This window comes from Asterias amurensis, chromosome 11 (assembly GCF_032118995.1).
Source record: "Asterias amurensis chromosome 11, ASM3211899v1".
Taxonomy (NCBI): domain Eukaryota; kingdom Metazoa; phylum Echinodermata; class Asteroidea; order Forcipulatida; family Asteriidae; genus Asterias; species Asterias amurensis.
The window spans coordinates 18,558,086-18,583,405 of record NC_092658.1 but is presented as its reverse complement, the minus strand read 5'-3'; the positions used below and the strand labels follow the sequence as shown (position 1 = coordinate 18,583,405).

At 39.0% G+C, this 25,320-nt stretch overlaps 1 protein-coding gene across 6 annotated transcripts in view; it reads right to left on the bottom strand.

The window, feature by feature from the left end:
- The window catches only part of LOC139944464 (uncharacterized), a 72,547-nt gene that overhangs the window by 14,193 nt on the left and 33,034 nt on the right, over positions 1 to 25,320 (bottom strand). For 4 of the 6 annotated variants that reach the window (XM_071941480.1, XM_071941484.1, XM_071941483.1 and 1 more), the window contains 24 exons: positions 24,333 to 24,362; positions 20,782 to 20,874; positions 19,857 to 19,920; positions 18,966 to 19,064; positions 16,844 to 16,984; positions 15,475 to 15,570; positions 13,980 to 14,098; positions 13,455 to 13,607; positions 12,966 to 13,052; positions 12,098 to 12,181; positions 11,412 to 11,691; positions 10,478 to 10,857; positions 10,059 to 10,219; positions 9,282 to 9,390; positions 8,493 to 8,696; positions 7,191 to 7,339; positions 6,154 to 6,268; positions 4,944 to 5,099; positions 4,123 to 4,271; positions 3,526 to 3,670; positions 2,515 to 2,727; positions 1,863 to 2,069; positions 1,147 to 1,251; positions 540 to 692 (listed from right to left, as the gene is read on the bottom strand). In XM_071941480.1, the coding sequence (XP_071797581.1) occupies positions 540 to 692; positions 1,147 to 1,251; positions 1,863 to 2,069; positions 2,515 to 2,727; positions 3,526 to 3,670; positions 4,123 to 4,271; positions 4,944 to 5,099; positions 6,154 to 6,268; positions 7,191 to 7,339; positions 8,493 to 8,696; positions 9,282 to 9,390; positions 10,059 to 10,219; positions 10,478 to 10,857; positions 11,412 to 11,691; positions 12,098 to 12,181; positions 12,966 to 13,052; positions 13,455 to 13,607; positions 13,980 to 14,098; positions 15,475 to 15,570; positions 16,844 to 16,984; positions 18,966 to 19,064; positions 19,857 to 19,920; positions 20,782 to 20,874; positions 24,333 to 24,362 (3,492 nt within the window). The remainder of the gene's footprint in view (positions 1 to 539; positions 693 to 1,146; positions 1,252 to 1,862; positions 2,070 to 2,514; positions 2,728 to 3,525; positions 3,671 to 4,122; positions 4,272 to 4,943; positions 5,100 to 6,153; positions 6,269 to 7,190; positions 7,340 to 8,492; positions 8,697 to 9,281; positions 9,391 to 10,058; positions 10,220 to 10,477; positions 10,858 to 11,411; positions 11,692 to 12,097; positions 12,182 to 12,965; positions 13,053 to 13,454; positions 13,608 to 13,979; positions 14,099 to 15,474; positions 15,571 to 16,843; positions 16,985 to 18,965; positions 19,065 to 19,856; positions 19,921 to 20,781; positions 20,875 to 24,332; positions 24,363 to 25,320) is intronic. The other 2 variants (XM_071941485.1, XM_071941486.1) reach the window with 1 other exon arrangement.

Here is a 25,320-nt window from a genome sequence, read left to right as displayed (position 1 = left end):
TTAGGTTTATGGAGGCAATTTCTTCCCAGCCCCTGTTCATTGCCTTGGTGCCCCTTGTTTTCCCCTAGGTACCAGCCAAAACTATTTTCCCTCCATACGCCATTCTCAGACCTTGAATACTGCTCTTGAAGGGGCCTCAAGAAGTCAGAATGATTTTAGGTTTACGGAAGCAATTTTCTATCAAGCCCTGCTCGTTTATTGCCTTGGTGCCCCTTGTTTTCCCCTAGCTACCCGCCAAAACTATTTTCCTTGCAGGCGTCACTCTCAGGCCTTGAACTGCGCTCTTGAAGGGGCACAACAGTTTTCCTCTGGTAATGGGAGCTTCTCTGGTGAAAATGTATGTTGGTATTGAAACCTTGCAGAGGGCACCACAGCTTAGTCCAGCTCCTTATAATTTACCCGTTAGAAATATTGATGCACTAGCAGGGCAATAGCATTGCAAACCACATCTCACTTCTTTTTTTGAAGACTGAAGTGTACACAAACTACCCCCATCGCTACCAGTCCGAACACATTTTCTACCGAGAAGGCATTCCTACCTGGACAGTGAGATTGCTGACTTGGCGTTGAAGATTATTCTTGGCCTGCTCCTCCTCTTCAAGTTGCTCTTGAATCTGCTCCTTCTCCTCCTCGCTGGCACGGAGCTTGGAGCTTAGGTCCAACTTGTGTCGGGTCTCATCATTCAGATTTTCCTATCATATTATCAAGACAGTAACGGTATTAATCCTTGCATGATATTTGGTTCTTGGAAAGAATCGGAAAGTTCTATCAAGTACAAGGGCTGACCTACATGTACATGGTGTTGACTCTAAAGCACTTTTCAGACCTTGATAGTAAAAAAAAAATTAAGATTTTTGCAAGGGCAAAACAATCAGAATACAGACTTAAGTAGGAAGTATACCGTAAACCATTGTCAATTGTGAAATCTAATCGCACTACCCAATTTCCAGGGATTAAAGACCAGGGCAAAACCAAAAACAGGGCAAATAAAAAAAGCAAACACAACTAAACGAGCTAGGACGAAACAGTCTGGTAAATCATAACTAGACACTCATATAGGTTAGGGATGAAAATAAAGAAAAGGCTACTCAAGATAAATAGAGACAAGATGTTTTTGTTTTTTTGGTGAGAGTTCTTGTGGCTTACCTGGACCTCAGCAAGCTGTGCTACCAGAGAGTTGGATGATTTACTGGCCTGGGAAGACTTAACCTCAGACTGCTCCAACTGGACTGTCAATGACTCAATTTCAGTCTGGCAAATACAATCAAAAGGGAAAAATGTGAGTTGGATAATAATAATAAGTTCTTATATAGCGCATTTGACAAAAACTGTAGCAATGCACTTTGCATCACTGCCCTGGTCATTGGGCCAATAACATTCCTGTAATATTTCTCAGCCCCCCTTGGGAGTGTTCAGCCTGGGCTACTGTAGCACTCCAAAGGCTTTGTCATTCACAATATCAACCTCTACCCTTGCAGGAACCCATTTATACACCTGGGTGAAGAGAAGCAATTATAGTAAAGCATCTTGCTCAAGGACACAAGTGTCATGATCAAGATTCAAACCCACACTTTGATGACTTAATCACCAGAACTTGAATTCAATGCTCCATACCACCCACCCATGATACCCTTGTATGCAGTGAAATGTCACTTTGAATGCACAGTATATAGTTTCTGGAGTACCAGTTCAGACATTTCCGTTCTACAATTTTCTGCTACTCAAAACTTGACTAGTCAAATCTGGTACATGTGCGATGTGGTATTCCGCCCGGTAACTTTATTTCACTAAGCAAATTGTATCATGCTTAGCTGCTAATCTTTGGGGCCCCAGTGAGTGTATAAACAAAATGATGTCCATACCTGCTGTTTGGTAGCTCTTTCTTGGAAGTCGTTACGGGCGCGCACGGTCTCGGACAGGCGTACATTCATCTCAGACAACTGAGCCTCCAGGTTCTTGCGTTTGCGTTCAGACTCTTGCTTGGCCTGGGTCATGGCCTTCTGGTCGTTGCTCAACTCTGCCGTGGCGGCCTCCATGGCAGTCTTGGTCTTCTCCAGAGCTGCTTTGCTCTACATGAGGAATGATTACAAAAGTGGAAGTTGAATCTATGCAGGGAAGATGATTCTTAACCCTTTAAAGACCATACATTTCTTTATAAACATCACAAAAAGCCCAGACAATGCTAATATCAAGTAGGATTTGATCGAAACAATTTGACGTACTGATCAAAACGTTGAGTTGAAAACAATAGTTCTTTTCAGAACAACACCAACTCATTAAGAGATAACCATTACATTGTGTTACCGCAAACCTTTCCTACAACATGCTTATAATGTCATCAATCAAATTTGTTCAGTCAAACTTTTTGTTATAACCAAATGTAAATGAAGTAACAGATTCCCTCATGACAGATTGTTCCAAATCATTGGCCCGGCTACATTGAAAGATGTTTGACCTAGAACTTTATTTGCTCTGGGAACATTAAAGCGAATGATTTCAAGTGCATTAACTCACCCTCTTGAGCCCCTCCACCTGTTCATTCAGCCCCTCCACAACCACGTTGTTTTTGTGACGTAGCTCAATGATGGTAGTCTCATGGGATTTGGTCTCATCCTCCAGGGCCTTGCGGAGTTCATTCAGCTCGGACTCGCGCTTGTTCCTCAGCTCCTGCTGGGTGGCGGTAGAGTCCATCGAGTCTTCCAACTCGGACTTGATGGCCTCCAGTTCCTGGGAGAAGGATTCGACAAATGTGATCAACATCAAGCTAAATGTGTCGTTTGTCGGAAACATCAGAATGGAGGAACAAGCCAAAACAGGCCAACAGGGGTGACATTTTCAAGAAATATTTGTTGTTGTAAATTTAAATGCCACAATATATTTTACATTGTATTGGCAACTTCCTTCCTGATAAAAAAATATTGTTAAAATAGCATTGAAAGACAATATGTCAATGTGTTTTCAATAAACAATTTGACTCCAAATAAGTTTACAAAAAATGTTGACAAATACATTACAATAGCACTTTGTACAGCTCCAAAGAAAAACTACTTCGTACAACTCCACAGAAAAAATGTACTTTGTACCAAATATTGTACTTTCTATAACTCCACAGACATCTTTTTATTTTCCTAACTCAACAGAAAAAAATTGATTTGTAAAAATCCACAAAAAAAAATTCACTTAGTACAAAGAAACTGTACTTTACAGGGACACCGCACTTTGTACAATTCTACAGTATGTAATCGAGTTGAGTTGGGATGGTAAGAGTGAGATGCCTGTTTGTCTTTTTTTTTTGTCTTTTCATGTGTAACTAGTTTGTATGCCTTCAATTATTTCAGTTTATTCTTTGCATTCTTCTTTCTCATAGATACGTATGTATGTACACAAATTTGAGGGCTCTCTATCCAACAAGCATGCTTTTAGGAGACCTCCTCCACTTAATCTATAATGGTTTTTTTTTCTCCAGTAATGTTATATTTTGTCATTTTAAACAATTTAGTTGAAATAAATTGAGATGCAACTTACCTCATTCATATCTTTCTTTTGTTTCTCAGCCTTGGCTCTAGCTGCCCTCTCGGCTTCTAGATCTTCCTGGAGCTCAGAGCTTTGGGTCTGGAGTTCCCTAAGAGCCTTCTGGGCGGCGTTCTTGGCGGCCATTTCTTCATCGATTCTGTCGGTACAAGATACTCAAAATGTTAGCCGCAAGTCTCAAGAACAGCTTCAGAGAAAGCCACATTGTTTTATATTTGGTTTGCGTTATATTCTGCTATTGAGAGTAGATTTTTTTTTTTTTGGGGGGGGGGGGGGGAATTCAGGAGACTTTGTAGTGAATTCCTTTTAAGAATAAATAAAGCCTTCTAGGTGTGCAGAAGACGCACGATTTTGTTTCCTTCTTCATTTGAAAACCACTGAGGCGTAGCGACAACGAGGGGTACAAAATAAAAGCTCGCCCACTTCACCGTCACCTCTTGTCAAAGGTTCTCTTACAGGGATTTTCATACTAATTCAAAATCTGTTTTCAAATTTTGTTCCCCCTTTTGTTATTTGTTTGATTGTTTGTTTGTGAGTGCGTATTTTATTGTATGAAATCATTAAAAAAATTGCTTAATTTCAATGACGCACCTTGCAAGAGCATAGTTTAACTCTTCCTCTTTCTTGGCCAGCTGGGCGCGGAGTTCTTCTACCTGGGCCCGTAGCTCGTTCAGCTGCTCTCGTAGATCATTTAGACTGGTCTCGTTCTTGCGCTTCACCTTCTCTAGATCACCACGGGACTAATACATGGATAAAAAACAAGAATTTTAAAGGCTCTGGACACTATTGGTAATCACTGTTTGCATAAAACCTTACTTGGTAACAAGCAATGGTTGATAGTATAAACCATTGTGAGAAACAGCTCCCTCTGGAGTAAAGTGGTTTGTGAGAAAGAAGTAATTTTCTACGATTTGATTTTGTCACCTCAGAATTAGATTTTGAGGTCTTGAAATCAAGCATCTGAAAGCACACAACTTCTTACGACAAGGGCGTTTTTTCTTCCATTATTATCTTGCAACTTCAACAACCAATTGAGTTCAAATTTTCACAGGTTTGTTATTTTGTGCATATGTTGGGATACACCAAGGGAAAAGGCTGGTCTTTGACAAGGCTGGTCTTTGACAATTACCAAAGGTGTCCAGTGTCTTTAATCTAGTGTATGGGATAGTCTGATCAGAGCAGGGCCAAGTTTCATAAAGATGTGAAACAGAAAATACTGCTTGAAAACTTTCTTTGCTAAGCAAAGATTTAGTGGGGCACAAGACACAATAATGTTAGCTTAATATAATTTTGGCTTGTAACCTGTTTCTGCTAAGTGCTTTGACATTGCGAACCAGCACCCTTGAATGACATGGTTATTGTCATATACTGTGCGCTTTATAGGTGCTGTTTATTATTATTTGTGCAAGTACCTTTTCCTCCCGGCGTAGTTTGTCCTCCAGGTCGCCGATGGTAGCTTCATGACGTGACTTGAGTTTCATCAGACCCTTACTCTTCTCTTCCTCTTCAACGAGGGTAGATTCAACGTCCGAAAGTCTCTCTTCAATTGATTTCTTCTCCTTAAACATCTGTATAAAAGAAAGGAAAGCAAAATAACGTGTGAAATTTGTAAACCTTTTCTTAGTGTTATATGGGATTTGAGGAATTGCATGGTGAGGTATCAAAATATATTTTGTTTGCTGTAACACCATGTGTGTATCTACTTTCTAGGAACATGTAGATGTTGTTCTTTAGTGAACTGTCTTGCTTTACATTCCAACACTGCGGAAGGTAGATAATTGGCTGGGACTACTACGTAGCTTATAGAATCATGATTAACTTCACTACAGCAGAGTGAGTTCTTAAAGGGTATATGTACTTTTTCCTAACAAAAAACACAATGGTCACAGATTTACATTAAACTAACACAGTTTGAAGATTATGATAGTAGAAAGCTTCGCTTGAAATTTTACTTACTGAGGTACTGTAATTTTTGAGAAATGAGTAATAAAGTAATAATTTTCGTCTCAGTTTTAGTATGTAAAACTGTATCAACCAGTTATGCTATGGTTTTGGTATAATATCATAGTTGGTTAAGGGGATTTTACAAGCTAAAATAGTTTTGGTCTCATTAGACCAAAACTATTTTGTTACTTGTTTTACTCATTTCTCAAAAACTACACAACCTTAGTTAGTAATATTTGAAGGGAACCTTTTGACTATCATTATCTTCAAACCCTGTAAGTTTCATGTAAATCTGTGGACATTTTGAAAAAGTACCCGAATCCTTTAATGGGTCTCAATGTTTTTAGAAGCTTGCTCTAGTCATCATCAGGAGATTTCTTAGTGTTGCTATTGAACAACAGAATGATTGAAACATCTGTATCAAGAATGGACAGAAAATTCAGACGTGGAAATTTTAAAGCTTTTTGTAATTTGATTACTTCTTAGTTTTTAGGCAACAACATGATTTAAGAGTTGTCAAGCCAAACGGTTGCTCATATTCTTTATAGTTTTCATAATATTCCAAGTGTTGTTTTACATTTTTCAGAGAACGGACACAGTTATCATTTCTGTATTTGTATCTGTTTGCTTGTAAAGACTCTATATTAACAGAAGGCACAGAGGGTCGACTATTATTACCTTGCTGTGGTTATCATCCAGGATTGCCAGGTCTTCCTCTAGCTTCTTGACCTTAGCGTCCAGGCTGACTTTATCCAGCTGGAGCTTCTGTCGTTGAGCTTCTTCCTCTTCCAACCTGGCAAAGAATTTTTTAAAGAAAACTCATCAATAATGAGAAAAAATACAGAAGAGTTTGCGGTAACACCATGTAATAACAATCTCTAAAGAGTCCTAAAGAGTTAACTTGACGTTTTGATCAGTATGCTCTGTTTCTCCAGAAGACGATAAGAGCATACTGATCGAAACGTCGAGTTAGCGTAACGGTTCTTTTCAGAACCACCCCAACTCTTTTAGAGATTGTTATTACATGGTGTTACCGCAAACTCTTCTATATCTTATCTCCACCATGCAAAGTTTCAAATCATACTTAATAATGAGAAAGGTATGTTTAAACACTTCCATTGCCTGACCACTTAGTATCATCCATTGTGGTTTTAAATGAAAGATACAACCTTGTGCCGATGCTTTACTCGAGACACTTTCCTTTTCATTTCATTTTATAAACATCACATTTAGTGGTCCACAGGCCATTATTTTACATCAGTAATTAGCAAAAAAATAGTCAAAACGGCCAAAGCATCACATCTACTTATTTATTTTACTTTAAATCTTCCAACAATAAAACATGTGACATGGGAAGTACAAAAGCTCAAAACCTGTCATCAAAAAAATGGGAAAGTACTGAGTATGCAGTGCTTTCCACACATCAGAATAACGGAAAAACCAAATAATATTCTTTATTCCCAATCCACATCTGACTATCAGCATATTTCTGATAATTTTTCAGCCCAAAATAGGCAGTACCTTTCTTTGAACTGCCTCTAGCTACCAGGCAATCTTGGTGGTCTAGTTGGTATTAGACATCTACTCTATAATTGCGTAAGTTGTGTTTTGTTTAATCCCAACCGAGTAATATGTCTGTAATGAGGATACAGTGCTTCCACACATTGGTGTAAAAGTAAAACCAAATTTATTGTAAATTTATTAAATTTTCTTACTGTTCCTCGAGATCCTGAATATGTCCTCCAAGTCTCTTCTTCTCTAAGCCCAAGTTCTGGGAGCGTTCTTCCTCCTCCTCAATACGACTCTCCATATCATGAAGAATCTCCTCTAACTCTTGCTTCTTGGAGGCCAGCTTGGATCTCATCTAAGATGGGACAGACATTATTATTATTAGATGTAGTTTTATTAGTATTTATTGGTTTATTCAAATCAGCTTATAGCCGCCTAACAGGCTGAATTACAATACAGATGAACAAGCAGTCAAAAAATACAAGATAAAACACCCAAGTAATATGCCTGTGATTTTTTTCCCCCCACAGAACTCTGGGAAAGTACTGGGTATACAGTGCTATTAACACACATCGATGTATATATGGGTAACAATTAAAAATGAAAGATAAAACAAAAGAAGTTTTAAAGGGAGTTTAAAAAGGCCTAAGAATATAGCATAGACACTTAAAAACTGCAGAGCAAATTTACAAATTCAAAATGCTGGTCAAACCTGACTGAGTAGACTTTTTAATTTAACAAAGACAGAGTGGTTTGGCTAAAAAAAAATGTTTTTTTTTTATTACAGAACTCGGGAAATTACTGAGTATACAGTGCTCAATAGTCGTCGGCCTAGAAAAAAAAAATGGTTCAAAAACTAAATATATTCTTGAACCTCGATGCAAATAAGTGTTCAATCTTATTCTGTACTGACCCACAGAGTTATATATAAGAACTAGAGGGCGCACTGGTGATGCTTCTTGCAAAACCGCCACGGGACCGCAAGATGACAAGGGCGCCATTCTGCATGCGCGTATCATATGAAATACACGTTTGAGTTTTTTTTTTAATTGAACGCTCACGCGATGCTGTTTGTTTAACTTACAAAATGGCCACACAAACACACACTGTGAGATAGCTGTTTTGTCAACTTAGAAACTGGCCGCCTGCTCGCATACCGGGGCGCGTATTATAGGCCAGCGAGCGCTCTAGTTCCCCACCCCACAGACTATCCTGTTATCGGATATCTGCTAAACTACACTCTTATTTTAGCTAAAAGGGGCAAAGAAATCTACCGCAATACGGACAATCACGTACTTACGTCCGCTGCCTTTGCCGGCTAAGAGAAAAAGAGGACGCCGACGTGGTGCGCATGTCACAGGGCGTCAGGGATAGGACTCTTGAGGGCGCTATTGTGTGTAAAACTCTTAGCTTTTTGCCTGCCGGCGTAGGGAACAATGCAATTGTTGTATTCGCTCAACAGGTAAGTATTCACTCGTAGACCTTATATATAACTCTATGGTACTGACCTCTTCTGCCTCAGCGCTTAGCTCAGCCTCAGCCTGAAGCTGCTCAGCCAGGATACTCTTCTCCTCTAGTATCTGCTGGTACTTCCTCTCCATGTCAGAGTAGTCATCCTCATACTTAGTCAGCTTGTCCTTCACCTTACGCAGCTCGGTATCTTTTGCTTCCATCTCGTCCTCTTGGCGAGTCACGTTCAGGAGGGGCTTCACCTGTAGGGAGAAAACGCCATCAGATATTTACAAAGAATAATAATAGTGGCTTCTTATATAGTGCTCATATCTGTCAGACAGTGACGCTCAAGGCGTTTCAACATTCAGTACTTTCCTACAAGGTATTGTTGGGCTATGTTTGAATTTTGAGCATTTCTTTGACGCATGTTACAAAACACGGGACCAACAGCTTAACGTCAGGTTTAGTTATATGTAAATACTCAATTCATATCTCCTTTTGTATCTCTTTGGAACTCTTGTCTGGTGCACGTTTTCCTCCATCCTGCAATCTTGTTTTAAAGAGGAATATCAATTATTACCGCCAGCTCCGAGTTGTTTTCATCTTAAATGTTTTCTTCTTGTAGCCCTTACCAAGAGTGGCTTTCAGCCTTGTTTGGAATTAAGTTCATGACAAATTTATATGATTACAAATGCAGGAAAAACCAGCAGGAAAAACCATGAGACGATTAAAAAATTGCCACATCAAAAATATAGAAAATAATGGTTCAATAGATTATTAATATTATTATTGTTGTTTCTGTGACCACTGATCTTCCAACCTAGAATCAAGAGGGAGGATGTTACCTTTGTAAACAGACGCCACCAAGGCCAGTTACGGAGCTTGAGGTAAGCCAGACAGTTTCGCTGAATGATACGGATGGCACTCAGCTGTTGCATACGCTTCTGGTAGTATCTGCAAGCCAATCAAACAGAAGGGCAATCAAAGCACACATAGGGGTCAGAAATGGATAGTAAAACGAAAAATAAAGATTGCACGGCCACACAATTTTCAGGATAGGAAAGTGGACTACTGTGACCCATTGTGGGCTAAAAAAAACTAAAAAAAACTTGACAATTAATGTGTCCATATGATCAAACTATCAGTAATAAAAAGGATACATAAAAGGGTTAACATGGAATCTTGTCCAATCATGAAATAACCTTTAAATGCACTGGACACGTTTGGTTACTAGAAACATAGGAGAGCTGCTTATAGTATGAAATATTGTTGAAAACAACTCACTCTGGAGTAACGGTTAATTTGAGAAAGAGGTAATTTTTCATTAAAATATTTTACTCTAAAAAAAGACTTTCTCACTACATTTGGAAGCACACAAAATTGTGCAAAAAGATTTTTTTTCCTTCATTATTTTCTTGCAATGTCGATAACCAATTTAGTCAAATTTTTCACGGGTTTGTTATTTTATAACAATATGTTGAGATACATACACTATTGTGACAATACTGGTCCTTTATCATTACTGCCTTTAAAAAGCATATTGGGCTGAATTTGTCTTTTCTTTTTACTGACCAAAAGAATCCAACATAATTTTGCTTTGGATGATGGAAGGGTAGCCTTACCTTCTGGAGAGCATTCCTCTGCAGTGAGCTTGGAACTGGATGATGATATCAGTCAGTTTCAGATCTCTCTCCTCCTCGAGGTGAGCCAAGACACCAGCCCGGAAGAAGATCTTACTCTGGCCGATGCGGAAGAGGTTGGGCTCCAGATCAAGGGCTTCGATCTGAGAGGAAAGCACACATTTTCTTGATTAAGAAAAAGCTAATTTATGAAACCATCTCCAAGAAGAGAATCAGATCACACTGGTTATTTTCTAAGGAATCGTTAAACATTGTTTGAAATATGACTGTGCTACCAAAGTGGTCCTGTAGCATGTACTGCTGGTTGCCTCAAATTTCCCTGTGTTAAAGTTGCCTCATGTGACAAGGCCCTTGATAAAGAGAGTAAGGTTCCCCTCAATCACATTGTTTTACATCCTCACCATTTTCTGCACAGCCTTCTTGCCGTCCATGAATCCTTTGGGAATCACATTAGGAGTCAGCAGCTCGTAGCGTTGCTTGAACTCCATGAAAATGATACGATTGGGGAAGCCCTGTCGACAGATCCTGATGCCCTCCAGCACACCGTTGCATCTCAGCTGCTCCAGCACCAGCTGCGAGTCAATCTTGCCGGCCTTCTTCTCGTGATTGGGGATGATGCAACGCACAAAGTTGGGGTTGGTGTTGCGCAGGGTCACCATCAGCCTAGATAGCTGGTCTTTGTAGAGTTGGCCCACAGTGCGGAACATGCCCTTACGGGTGCGGGAGGAGCCAAACGGGGACTCACCGCCGGCTGCGAGGGCGCTCATACTGACAATAGTAGCTGTGAATAAAAAACCATTTTGTCATTCCCGTTTCATTCATTCATTAAAACCCACGCAATTGTAACATAGTGCCATACTGCAACCTGAGCCCAATTTCATAGAGCTATTAAGTAGAAAATATCGTTGAACAGTTTTTTGCCAAGCAGAAATGAGCAGAATACCAGTCACAAATTGTACATGTATTATGGTATTTTGGCTGGTGAACCACCACAGTTTGGCAAACCTCATTTGATTGTATCTTCACCATGTAAAGTTTCAAATCCTACTTTTGATAATAGAAATTATTTGTCTCCTCCATTCTGGCCATCTCCACATAATCTAAAATGGATTTTTTTCGTTACAAATGTGTTTTCCTTGTTTTATTCCGTTAAAATCTCAATGAACATTTCTCAAAGCAAGATTAATTCTGTAATAACAAACATAGGGTAACATCTCAGCCTGATAACGCTGATGGGAAAAGTAAAACAATAGTAGTGAGTACACCATTATAACTTGTTTTTCTTTCTTTTTACGTCCTCAATTGTATTGACAAATAAACAATATGGAAGCTTACCATCCTTCCAGATGTTGCAGGTGAAGGGATCGTTGGAATTTTGCAACAGGGCGACAACGTTATCGTTCAGTGGGTCCATGTTCTTCATCAGCCAATTACGACTGGAATAGTCCACCTTCCCTGCGTAGTGAAGGACTGCAAAGTCGCTGTCATCGCGGAAGTCTGGTTTCTTGAATTTGGATTGGGCGGAGTGGGTCTTGCAGAGTTTCTCAGTGAAGGTTTTGTCAGTGGCTTTGGGGAACCAGCATTCTTCATCAAGAAGGGCCAGGATACCCATTGGCTGGCGATCAAAAGAATAAACACTCATTGAGAAAATTGTCAAACAAAATTCTTTTTCTGTGATGAGGTTTCAGAATCTGTACATTCCTGGAAAAAAAACTTGTGGGTCTGGGTTCAACCTTATTTGTTAGACTTTGACATAACAATTCAGGAGGTTAACAGACTCTAGTCATCATCAAAAAAACACAACTACAGGTTCAGACACAATGTGGACCATTTATTTCTCTTTTTGGCGATTGCTACTTTACTTTTTCTACCAAGAACACCAAGGCTCAAAGAGATTTTGAAAACAATCCTGAAATTGCTCAAGGCAGATTTCTGGCGTAATACACAAGTGTGAAATCAGATGTTCAGGCTCCATGTCAAGTCTCAGTGTTGGTAAAGTGAGTTAACTTTTCCAGTCTTACCTTCTCAATGAGGTCAATGCAAGGCTGGAGGTCAAGACCGAAGTCAATGAACTTCCACTCGATCCCTTCTCTCTGGTACTCTTCCTGTAAAACACAAAGAACAACAACAACATGAGTCAATCAATAGACCGTAACATGATGGGGCATGTCTACGCATTCAAACCGAGGACTTTAACAAAAGGGATCCGGCAAAAACTCACACCGAGAATGTCCTCGATTAGATTTCATGTACAAAACCAACGGGGACATTTAAATAAAGATTTATGTCCAAACAATGGGAGAATGAAGAGAAGTCCTTGGTTGACACCATAAACACAGCTGTGTGTGTGGGGAGGTAGGTATCCACTTTCAAACCAGGGACCTATAACAAAAGGGACAATGGGTCCACGGTTGCTATCACAAAGGAAATCATTGTGGTCCCCGGTTGCTATAACAAAGAGTTGAACAAAGGAGGGTCCCCGCTGGCAGGTGTTTACACACTTGTGTGTGTGTGCATGTGCCATAAGAATCAAACCAGGAATGCTGCGTGCTGCTTGCTTCATTGATGTACGCGTCTCCATGCGCATAAGGCCTGCCCTACAGTTTGGGCCTGGGTCTTGTGATGCCATGTGCACGAGGTCTATACTTAATTCAAACAAAAGTTAACTACTGAGTATACAGTGCTAACACACATCAATGTATATGGGTAAAAACCAAAATGAATCCCCGACACAAATTTAACATCTTTAAAACTTTCAAATCCCACTCTAGTCAATTGTTCTTTGTTCAACCCAAATTCATCTTTAAAACTAAATACAAGATAATCAGCAGAAATGTCAAGTTCAGCGGCACTGCTTTTGGGAAAAGTAACCAAGTTGTTGTTTCTTACTTGTTCCATGATGAACATAGTGTGATTGAAGAGTTGCTGTAGCTTCTCATTGGTGTAGTTAATACACAGCTGTTCAAAGGAGTTCATCTAGAATATAATGTAGAGAAACAGATAACAATAGATTGTTAGAATGACAGTAGTAATATTGAAGTCTTTTAAAGCACACATATCTACCCAACACGGTACTCAAGGCGCTGAGTATACACAAACTTTCAGAAAGATAGGTTATTGCATGCAGTGATGAATTTTGAGACCCAATTATGTAGCACCTTATAAGAGTTTACAATGTGCTACGATGTATACAGCAGCCACAGCCAGGAACATCAGGGCGAAACCCCTTCTCTTCCCTATTGGTTGAATTGCTCCACCCAGAATGCACACACGCTTATTCAACCAATCAAGGGGTGTGCATTTTTAACACTCTTGTTTCTGTTCTCGCTATCGAGGCCTGTGTGACCGGGCCTTAACAAAGGGGATTGTCAAACGAACCTTGAAGATCTCAAAACCGGCAATATCCAGGATTCCAATGAAGGAGGCCCCCGTGCGGGTTGTGCGGTCCAGGGATTTGTTGATCCGGCTCACGATCCATTTGAAGAGGCGCTCATAGATTGCTTTGGACAGGGCCTGGGTGGCAAACTCGACCTAGACAAAATAAAGAGTTGAAAGATGTGATTAAAAGTTGTAAAGGGTTGGATTTCGCAAAGAGTTAAGACTCGTCTTATCTCGATTTAGGACAAGTTACTCATCCTAACTTAGAACTAGCCTTAAGCTTTTTAAAACATCCTAGGACTAGTCCTAACTCTTTGTGAAATGGACCCCTAAACATACAAGGTAGACCCTAACAGTATACCAGTAGATTACTTATAAGTTAGAATCATAGAACCCCTGCAGTTGGAGCTTCCAAGGAGCTTCTTGAAACAGTATCCTCAGCAACTAAGAAGTACATCAAAAAGAACACGCCTTTATTTTAAATTTTGTTTTAAACTCTGTGAAGAGTTAATTTTTTCCACCCACCTGTTCAACTGTCTGAGCTTTGTGGACAAAGTCTCGTCCAACCTTGAGTCTGGGTTTGAGCAATGCTTTGGTCATGTCTGTCACGTTTAGGCCGAGTAGGCGGCACAGCTTCTGGGCAACTAGGGTCAAAATTAGGAGCAAAAAGAGGAGTAAAAATCAAATGTTTAAACTGCAAATACAAGAAGATAAACAAGGATTTAATAGATGTATATTTGCATCGGGGATAAAGAATATTAATTTTGGTTTAAACCTTACACTGATGTACACGGTATTTTTCCGAGATCTATGAACAAAATCACACACATAAAAATTACTCGGGTGGGATTCGACCAATTCCACCTGAGAAATATGCCTGTGATTTTGTTTTCTTCACAGAACTCAGGGAAGTTCTGAATATACAGTGCTAACAAACACTGGTGTAAGGTTAAAACTAAATTTAATAAATAAAGATGCTTCAATTCAAGCATAATATTTTACTCTTGGATAAGTAGGACATATTTTTTAAGGGTTGACCTACATGTGCATTATGGAATAGGCTTGTCAGGCAATTAAACAACAATTTCTGAAACGAGACTTGAGTAGTAATAATATCATGCTTGTTAAATTTACTTCTTTTGCGACTTAATTGTGTCCATTTGACTTTGAACCAGTTGGTGATTCAGATATAAAGTAGGTAGTTATATTGCTGCATCAATAGTTTGGTCAACGGATCATCTTGGGTTTAGTATCTTATAATTCATATAATCCTTCGGCAAACGTACACAGGAGATTAAAGTTAAACCCCTGGGAACATTCACACATTGATCATCCTCTAATCTCTGACATTCCAAGAATAGTTCAAAACCTGAGTATACCAATGATAATAAAACCACATGTTCAAAAGCACATTACAAAAAAATAGTATCATAAAAAGTCAACACGATGGAGTAAAAAAGGCAAAGAGTGAAAAACAAAAATGTTACACTATACAGAAAAACAATTAGCCAAAACCTTGCTGTTTTTTTTGGCATTTTACCTAAAAAGTAACCCGTTATTGGAATGCAGAGAAAAGTTAGAATGGTCTTTAAAGGCAGAGGTCATCAAAGTTGCAAGAGAATAATGAAAGAAAAGAACACCCTTGTTGCACAAACTTGTGCACCCAGATGCATTATAAAAGGCTTCAGGCCTACAGTCTTTGAATATTTTAGTGAGAAATTACCTCTCTCTCAAAAACTACGGTCCTCCAGACGGAGCCGTTTCTCACAATGTTTTATATTATCAACAGCTCTCCATTGCTCGTAACCAAGTAAGTTTTTATGCTAACAATTATTTTGAGTAATTACCAATAGTGTCCAGTGCCTTCAACATTCAACAATGATGCACAGCTTTGAAAACATGACAAGCTCCGAAGGACAGGCTCTCAAGGGGTACACTCATTAAAAACCAACTAATAATCCCAAACAACTTTTGGATTATTGACCTCCGGTGGCTGTTATCCAATAAATAAATGACATACCTGTGGTCTCTGGGAGGATGGCTTGGTCATTATTTCGCTCTGATTTGAAGGTCAAGTTGCCAAACAGTAGCACAGCAGAGACAACCTTGAGTACAGCTGGAGAGAAGAAACAAAAACACGTCAAATATAAAGAGAAACCAGACTATGGGTTGTTCTATTCTGATAAAGAACAGTCTACAAATGTATACTTGATGGTCAGATCTGTCAAGCATTTGTAATTATGAACATTTTGGAGCAGAAAACACTACACAGTTCCAGCAAGTTGATACAGTTGACTCTCGTTATAACAAGGTCGTTGGGACTTGCCAAATTACATCTTTATAACAGGAATGTAAAGTAGGATTTGAAACTTTGCATGGTGGAAATACACCATATGGAAAGGTTTGTGGTAACACCGTGTAATGACTTAGACTATCTCTAAATGAGTTGGGGTGGTTCTGAAAAGAACCGTTGGTTTCAACTCGAGTCCAGCTTTCTCCAGAAGACGATCAGAGCATACTGATCGAAGTGTTGAGTTGAAACAAACGTTTTTTTCAAAACCAACCCAACTCATTTAGAGATAGTCATTACATGGTGTTACCACAAACCATTCCATAACAGGAATGTTGTTATACGAGGGCATCAAAACAAAGAAACACAAAGCAGATATGAGATTAAGAACTACCAGAATGTAGTCTTTATAGACTATGTGACCTGTGACATCACATGTTTACAAAAGAGCCACCAAGCCTGGACTTCCTGCAGGCACGATTTGTACACAGCCTTATGGAAGAAAACATAGCATCTTATATTTTATGGAGATTGCACTGTCCAATAGATTGTGATATGATGAAAGGGGGCACATCTCAAAACTTTCCATTTTTTTTCTTTCTTTTTTTTAAATTATAAAATTCTGGGCGTATGGTGATGGTTATGTAGAAACAAATGGTTAAAGGGAAGGTACACGTTTGATAATTGTCAAAAACCAGTCTTCTCACTCGGTGAATCCCAACATAAGCATAAAATAACAAGCCTGTGAAAATTTGAGCTAAATTGGTCATTAAAGTTGTGAGCAAATGATGAGAGAAAAAACACCCTTGTTGGACGAATTTGTGTGCTTTCAGATACGAATAAAAGACTTCTAGCTAGAAGTTTAAAAGACTTCTAGCTAGAAGTCTTTTATTATTTTAGTGCGAAATTACCTCTTTCTCAAACTCTATGCTACTTCAGAGGGAGCCGTTTCTCACAATGTTTTATACTACCAACAGCTCTCCCATGCTCGTTATTAAGTCAGTTTTTAAGTTAATATTTGTTTTGAGTAATTGCCAAACGTGTACCCTCCCTTTGACAGAGAGGTATTGGATAATGGTCTATTGATATGCTGACTTACACATAAACTCATCTTGCATGCTCATGATTTCCATGGCTTCCCATGTAGCGTCAAACTCATCCAAGTCGCTGACGTTGGTGACTGGGACATGGCCGTTGCTCAGGAAGGTGTAGTTGTTGATGTCATCCAACAGAAGCTCCTCTGCAAGAATACAAATGAAATAAAAAATATTAATAAAAGTGCCGACGGTAGACCTTGATTCAATGACGTCACAGATCACTACCAGGCATGGGATCTTGCCACGTGAGTGATAATACATACCAGGTTCATATTTAATGTTAACACTCATCAATCATTACCATAAATTTTGTCAGCTGTTGATTATTTAAGCAGGCTGTTTCATCTCCACAGTGAAATGTTAACTTTCCAAAATGCACCCCCCACCCCAAACAAAAAAATAAAATAAATGAATGAATAATGAAACTAAACCAAACTTAACTTTAAAAAATAAACAAACAGCTTCAAAATAAATAGATACAATAAAATAATAAAAATTAAATAGTAGTGAATAACTCAGGGATGTGCTCCGCTGTTGAGGGGGAAAAATGAACTCTGAGCTCAAAGCATGAAAACATGTGAGCTCGAAAACTTGCAAGCATGAAACCCAGAGTTTAACATTTATCTTTAGTTTTAAAAACCCTACACGGCAATCTGGGCCGTTATTGAATGGCTATAGCTCCATTTCTTTTAGAATTTGATGCTAAAAAGAAAAATATATATATATATTTTTTTAAGAGCAAAAAAAACCTGGAATTCCGTTTTAAAACGGAGGCATCCATTCCCTGATAACTAACCATCAATTTTGTTGTGCTTAGCTTTATGATAGTAGCCCATATCATTGAAGGTATGTGACTAAAAAATGGCAGTCAATTAGAATACTGTAGCCGCAAGTGGCATCAGTGCAAGGGGTCATTCAGGATGGTATGCAACAAGTGAGCGTAATTCTTAGTTTACAGTTGGTTTTCTGCGCAAGCTCGAAATCATTATTATGAAAACCTTTAATCTTAATTTCTAATTTCCCCCGTTTGGAATTTCGAGAAATTTGTTTTTTTACACTAGGGAGATTTTGATATCATGATTCTTTCCTTTCATCATAACCCACTTTGACTAACAATAATATCATCAGGTTGAATTTGTTACAGCCAATCTTTATCCACGTTTAACTTCATAGTGACTTTATGGATGAACAATCACTTTGTACACAACTACTGTTTGAATAACTAGCCGATATCTCTCTATGATATAACTGTGATAGCTTTATGGGGTTACTACGATATCGCCTCGCCTCTAAACACTACAGCATAGAGGGAGCCAGGCAACACGGCTCATCTATCACATTCCTATTGGCAGCTAAGCCTCGGTAGACAAACAAACACCGCGGGCAATGGAATGATTAGACAAACACAGGGCGCCAGTCACACGACCTATGACCCTTTGGCTATCCAGGGTCCGATTAAGAAGAAAATCAAATAATTGGACTTGAATGAGATCGGGGTTAATCCCATGGGGCAAAGAAAATCTCTCATGTTCCCCCCCCCCCCCCCCCCCGACCAGGAACTATTTCCAATAAGTCAACGATACACGTCGGTACAACTTTTGTGATAGGAAGGTTGTTTAAAGGGATCATAACAGTTTGAAAGTAAACATGAACTTAGTCAAACGATTAGGTACAAAAACCACTTCTCTGCGGTGAAACATTTCAATCTTAAACAACACATCTTTGAAGACACTGGACACCTTTGGTAATTGTGAAAGACCAGTCTTCTCACTTGGTGTGTCTCAACATATGCATAAAATAACAAACCTGTGAAAATTTGAGCTCAATTGGTCTTCGAAGTTGCAAAATTATAATGAAAGAAAAAACACCCTTGTCACACAAAGTTGTGTGCATTTCGATGCTTGATTTAGATACCGCAAAATCTGATTCTGAGGTATCGAAATCAAATTCAAAGAAAATTACTTAATTCTTAAGAACATCTTTACTTTAGAGGGAGCCTCTTCTCACAATGTTTTATACTATCAATAGCTCTCCATTACTCGTTACCAAGTAAGTTTTTAAGCTAAAAATTATTTTGAGTAATTACCAATAGTGTCAACTGAAATAGATGGCACAAAAACTCACTTTTCTGTTCATTGCTGGCGCCGGCAAACATCTGATAGAAGATGTGGAAAGCCCGCTCTGTGGGCGCCTGGCGGGTAACACGTGCCTTCTCCAGAAGATCTTACACAGAAAGTCAAGGAGTCATATTCTTGTCTAGAGGGAGAGGGATGTGAATACTGCAGGAAGTAGATTCAGGCTTTGATTGGGTTTGGGGTTTGGTTTTTCCCCCTCAGCAAATGCTTTCAAGTTGAAACTGACTACACTTTTGATTACGCTTTATATGTTTTCATCTGTTGTTCATGTTGTTTCGTATAATGTACATGTATTGATACACATTTTTGCACACATTGTATTGTATTGCCATTGGTGATACTATTATATTGAGAGTTTGGCCAAAGCAATCCTTGGCAAAATTGCATTTGTTTGCCTTTTGTTTATTCTTTGCTTTTTGATATTTTGTGTGTACAGCGCTGTGGTACTTTCCCCTGTTAGTTAGAGCGCTTTATAAATACCTTGTATTATTAGTACTATTATTATTTAAATAAACTGCATTTATTATTTATTTCTATTTGTTTACTGTACAGTAATTGTACAATGGTACCAGGGTTTGCTCATCTGGAGGTTGCCCACGAACCATTTGACACAGCAGCTGTGTCCATCTTGATTTTACTCCATTCCAACTCATTGTAACCAAACTGAGGCTGGATGAAACAATAGTCTAGTGCCATTCTTTCGCAGTGAATGTTAGCATTCATTACTGTTATGGAAACAGGGAACATGACCAAGATGGTGACAGCGTGATAAAGGGTCAATAGTTGGAGGAATTGTGACTAAGCAAGCCATTGTACCAGATATTATTCAAATCTAACTTGCAAATGGCTTATTGTGATGACCGATTTTATAAAGGGATACATGTTTCGATGCTTGCTCCAGAGATGTAACCCGATGTGTCAAAGTTGATGCGGATAAATTTCCCCTGAAGAAAGACAAAATATGGCAAGTCACAAATCAGTTCATTTACACACGTATCACAACTTCTGATAGTTCCTCAAGTCAGATGCAATCCATATGCTTCTCTGAGAATTGAACAGTTAGTTTAGATCAGAGCCCAATTTCGTGAAGCTTTTAAGCAGAAAATACTGCTTAGCATAGTTCTTGCTAAGCAAAAAAATGAGTAGGGTACCAGTTGCAGCAATGTCAACTGGACAGAATTCTGGCTAGTTAAGCAATAATTAGCAGGAAACCAGTCACAAACAGTGTGTGTGAAAGGGTGTTTTGGCTGGTAACCTTCTTCTGCTTAGCTACTTACAGACAATATTAAAAGGACATTATGGACATAATACCCTTTTAATATTGTCTGTTTCTTAAATTGTGGGATCAGGAGATAAACTTGATAGTAATTTAGTTTACTTTTTTTTTTTATCCATCAGGGGTCCTACTTTTTTTTCTCCATCCTCTAATGTGTGTACGATGTTTATGGGTTTTGGTTTGTGTGGTGTTTTTTTTTTTCATTCTTTTTTGTTGTACTTTGCATTTTTACATGAGAAATTCGTAAGTGAAATGAAAAGAAACAGCTGTGTGAAACTGAACCCTGCTGATGATCACCGAATAATTTGCATGCAGTGTCATGACATCATATCCTTAAAGTCTATGGCTTCTACACATAAATTCAGCCGGGCTTTCTTTGATACCCTTTTTACTCACTGGCCAGTTTGAGCCTGTGGAGTAGTGCGGAAGAAAAAATATAATGGCGCGTTCCTTTGCAATAGAAATCAACACTGCCAAATGGTTTGGCGACACAGTCAGACGTAATCTGATTTTAATGAGCCATACTTACAAATCTAGATGAGTTGTCATTCTTGACGGTCTTGGCGTTTCCGAATGACTCTAGGATAGGGTTAGCTTGTAGCAGTTGGGCTTCTAGTTCTCCCTGTTTACAATTGTGGAGGAAAGTTTTGAAAAATGAGATGTTAAAGGATGTTTTTAAAATTCTCTTGTTTTCCCCACCTAACCATGAAGTGGTTTTTTTATGAGAGTGTTTTTAATTCGCTTTTCCTAATTGAACTAGATATGAGATTCATGTTCATGCTTACTTTCACATTATATAATGACACAAAAAAGTTGATTACAAACAAACCTAGACCCAACTTCATAGAGCTGCTTAGCAGCCAATTTTGTGCTTACCGTCAATTTTCATTTCGTAGCGCTGCTAACCGTAAGCACATAAAAAGGCGTACTAACCTTTTGGTGCTTATGGCACCTTAGCTACAGGAAGCACAAATTTGCATACCGCTATGATGAGCTTACGGTCAATAGAACAATGTGCCGTATGGACGCTCTAAGCCAAGAATTCCACAGGAAGCAGAGCTATGAAATTTGACCTAAGCAGTTTTTCGTGCTTACTGCAGCAGAAAAAATTGCTAAGGTGTAAGCGTATTTCACGGGTTAGCAAGACAATTAGGCGGCCATCTTGCAAGGTCACCTTTACTTTGATATTGTTACTGCATTCATTTTCATACAGTAAGCACCGAAAGCTTAGCAAGCCTGTTATTGTGTGCTTACGGTAAGCAGCGCTACGAAATGGAAAATCGTGCAGTAAGCAAAAAATCGTCTGTAAAGCAGCGCTATGAAATTGGGCCCCTGATGCAGTTTTTAAATACCACTATCATCAACACTGTCATAAATAAAAACCAAAAACATACACAGTAATATACAGAGGGAGTGAGAAATGTCAATAATGCCATTTGGTGAAAGAGGATGTAATGACTTGATCGACCAGTGCATAATATGTGGTGGTGGAATGACCCTCAACAATGATTTACAATGCTGGTATGTATTTAAATGTTTAGCAGACTGGCGTCTCTCTCAGACTAAACAAACATGTCTGACAAGGTAACATGGTAGGTAACTCTGGTGTGAAGGGACAGTCACGAGACCTGTTTTATTTGGACAGGCCAAAGAACATAACATCTTCTTGTTTAGATCGACAAATCGGGAGAAAAAAATTATCTAAAAAAAAAAACTTTGTCAAATTTAAAAAAAAAATCTGTTTCCTTTTTTTCAGCATTAAGAATTTCTTAATGTCACTTTGAGGGGGAAAAAAAGTGAAAAGTTTGTATCCTAAAAGGAATATTAATGTGTCCATTGCTTCTATGGGGGGTAGGGGGGTAAATAAATGACACTTTGGTGTCAACAAGAATGGATAAAAATAATAAACAACATTTAATAAACGTACAAGACTGGCAAATTGGCGGCCACAAAAGGTACATGTACACATACAAAAAAGCAAGGACGTATGAACACATGATGTTGGCAATACAGAAGCAAGCACAACACTTAACATTACGTCAGACATTGGCCATGCAAGCTTACAAACACATAGCAACTGTCACAAATAAAGATTGATTTAAAACCATCAGATAGCATAGATTTTTACATTTTTATGTACCTTTTTTGTGAAGATGGGTTTTGCTTTTGTTTAGTGTGCAGTAAACTTTTAAGTTACTGTCCCTTTAAAGCGACGACTGGAAGAACTTTTAATGAAACAATCAGACAAATTGCTTTCTGGCATTCCCACCTTCCCTGTAATCTGTTTATTTGATCTCAACCTAATCTACTTATGATTCTCGATATGTTTCGTCACGAGAGACAGATAGAGAAGAAAACGGTTTCCTCTAACACCTCCAGCTACAACGATCTAGTCAAAAGATTGCTTATCGTATAGTTCAGTTGATCAAGAAAGAGTGGGAGGAGTGTTTTTTCTAACACCTTCAAACCGAAGGTACTGTTTCACCCCTATAGCCAAAAGGTCCCGGTGATGAGATTAAAAATATGATTCAACTTCGGATTTCAATTATGAATTGGTTTGAGTTTCTCATCTTTGAGAAAAATATTCAACTTAAGAACAGTTACTTCTTTATACTTCACGGATGCAATTGCCTCCGCGCCCCCTGATCGTTGCCTTTGTGCCCTTTGAATCAGTCCAGTAGAATTTTAAATTTCCCTGATAAAGGTGCCCTTTACTAATAGAAACTGCCTTGCCCTGTCAACTACACCCTACTAACCAGCAATAGTTCTTACAAATGCTAGACACTACACAAATAATGACAAACATAGACAGCAAGAATCAATGAACACATCCTTTTTGAACAATGACATGGTAAAACATTACCATACGAATACTTCACTGTACAAATGTACAACAATGCACGGAACATGAACAAATTTATTTGTCTCCATGTGCGTAAACAACAATTCAACCTAAAAACTTGAAAGCAAACTCAAAGCTCTTTTAAAAAAGTTAGCGAAGTAAACAGATACAAAAATGTGTCGTGTTTTTCAAAGAGACAAGAATTGACAAAACTTCAAACACGTGTGGCTGCCAAGTTGGCGCCCAATGTACCCTTACCCTCAGTACAGTGACATGACCCTTAACCTCAGTTCAGTGACCTCACCTGACCCCACACACAGTATACATCTACATGTCACTGCTTGAGGCTTGTGTGGCATGGTTTGGTAATTCTTACATTCAAAATCAGCGTCACTGATTTGACATAACTGCATGAAATATATCCAATAAGAAACATTCCCCACAGTACTTAGCAGCCATGCATTCAGACCAAAATGATCAAAAAATCATCACAAAAACTCAAAACCTTTTAAAGGAAAAGCAAAACCACACTGAGGAAGTTTAAACATCAATTCAAAGGCAAAAGGTCGAAAGAACATCATCAGTGATGTATGGTTGGAAATGATGAATGAATCAAGGAACCTAGGCCCAGTTTCAACAAACCTGTAAGCACAAAAACTTTCTAAGCACAGATAAGTATTGCTAACTAGAAACAGGTTACCAGCCCAAACAACATTAATATTACGTTGTTGTGTCCGGTGCCCCACTCAATTTTTTGCTTAGCAAAAAAAGAAATTTGCCACACAGTGTTTTGTGCAAGCAGGTTTATGAAATTGGGCCCTGAAACTGAAGGAGTTGTGTGTAAATGGAAATCTCCAAAGACAACCTCTCTTAGTTGAGGGTTAAGTGGAAAAATGGGGTTTTAATTTGATACCCAAAAAAGTGTCCTTGATGAAAGACAGGAATGTTTCTAAAATTCTATGGTCCTTTATGAAACCTTGGCTTTGGCTTTAGATTCAGCTCAGGCCAGCTTGGTCCAGCGGTTATTTTGACAATGGGGCATGCTTTGCGTATACGCGCTCAGGGCTTCAGACCAGAGGACGGAGTCTGAAACCGAATCCAAAGCCGAAGCCGTGGATTTGTTAAGGGCCTATGCCTCCTGCCCCAACCATACACCAGAGAGGGTAGAATCTGTTATTAGTGTGCAAAAAGAACATAACATATAAGACAGAAAACAATGGTCTACAATGGGTACTTACGACAACATGTTTGGCGAGACTATCAAAGCTCTGTTGACGCAGTAGGTGTGGGGGGGGGGTTTGATGGGTGGGGGTTTAGGGAAGTGGGTAAAGGGGGGGTTAATGATTCAATACGGGTGGGTAAGGTGGAAAGAGACATGAAGAGGGTTAGATACAGCGAGTACTACAATCTGTGACCAGGCGTTACCTCGGGAGGTTAATGGTAGTACCCCATGAGGGTTATTGTTCCCCTTCTAACGGGTGAGGGTTACCTCAAAACATTGTGGGTTCAATGTACCTCTGAGGGTAGCCTCTTGAGAATAACACCCCGAGAGGTTAATGGTAGTACCCCATGAGGGTTATGATTCCCCTTATAATGGTGAGGGTTACCTCAAACATTGTTGGTTCAATGAACCACTGAGGGTAGCCTCTGGAGGATAACACCCCGAGAGGTTAATGGTAGTACCCCATGAGGGTTATTGTTCCCCTTCTAATGGGGGAGAGTTACCTCAAACATTGTTGGTTCAATGTACCTCTTAGGGTAGCCTCTGGAGAATAACACCTCGAGAGGTTAATGGTAGTACCCCATGAGGGTTATGATTCCCCTTATAATGGTGAGGGTTACCTCAAACATTGTTGGTTCAATGAACCACTGAGGGTAGCCTCTGGAGGATAACACCTCGAGAGGTTAATGGTGAGGGTTACCTCAGTGTACCTCTAAGGGTACCATGTATACCTCGTGAGGATAACACCAAGATCACAGCTACATGTAAAACAAAACAATGGGGCAATGGTCAATGTCAGTGCTTGAATCATGCTTAACCACAGGATTTGGGTGGGTAAATTGGTTTTAATGTTTTGAATCATAACAATTAATCAACACAAAACAAAATATGTGACAACACAATTTAATTCACCAACAATGTTTTGGGGGAAGGGTTGGAGTAGATTTGGATTCAAGCAATGACATTGAAAACAAAAGACAATCTAAGGATATTTCTAGACATAA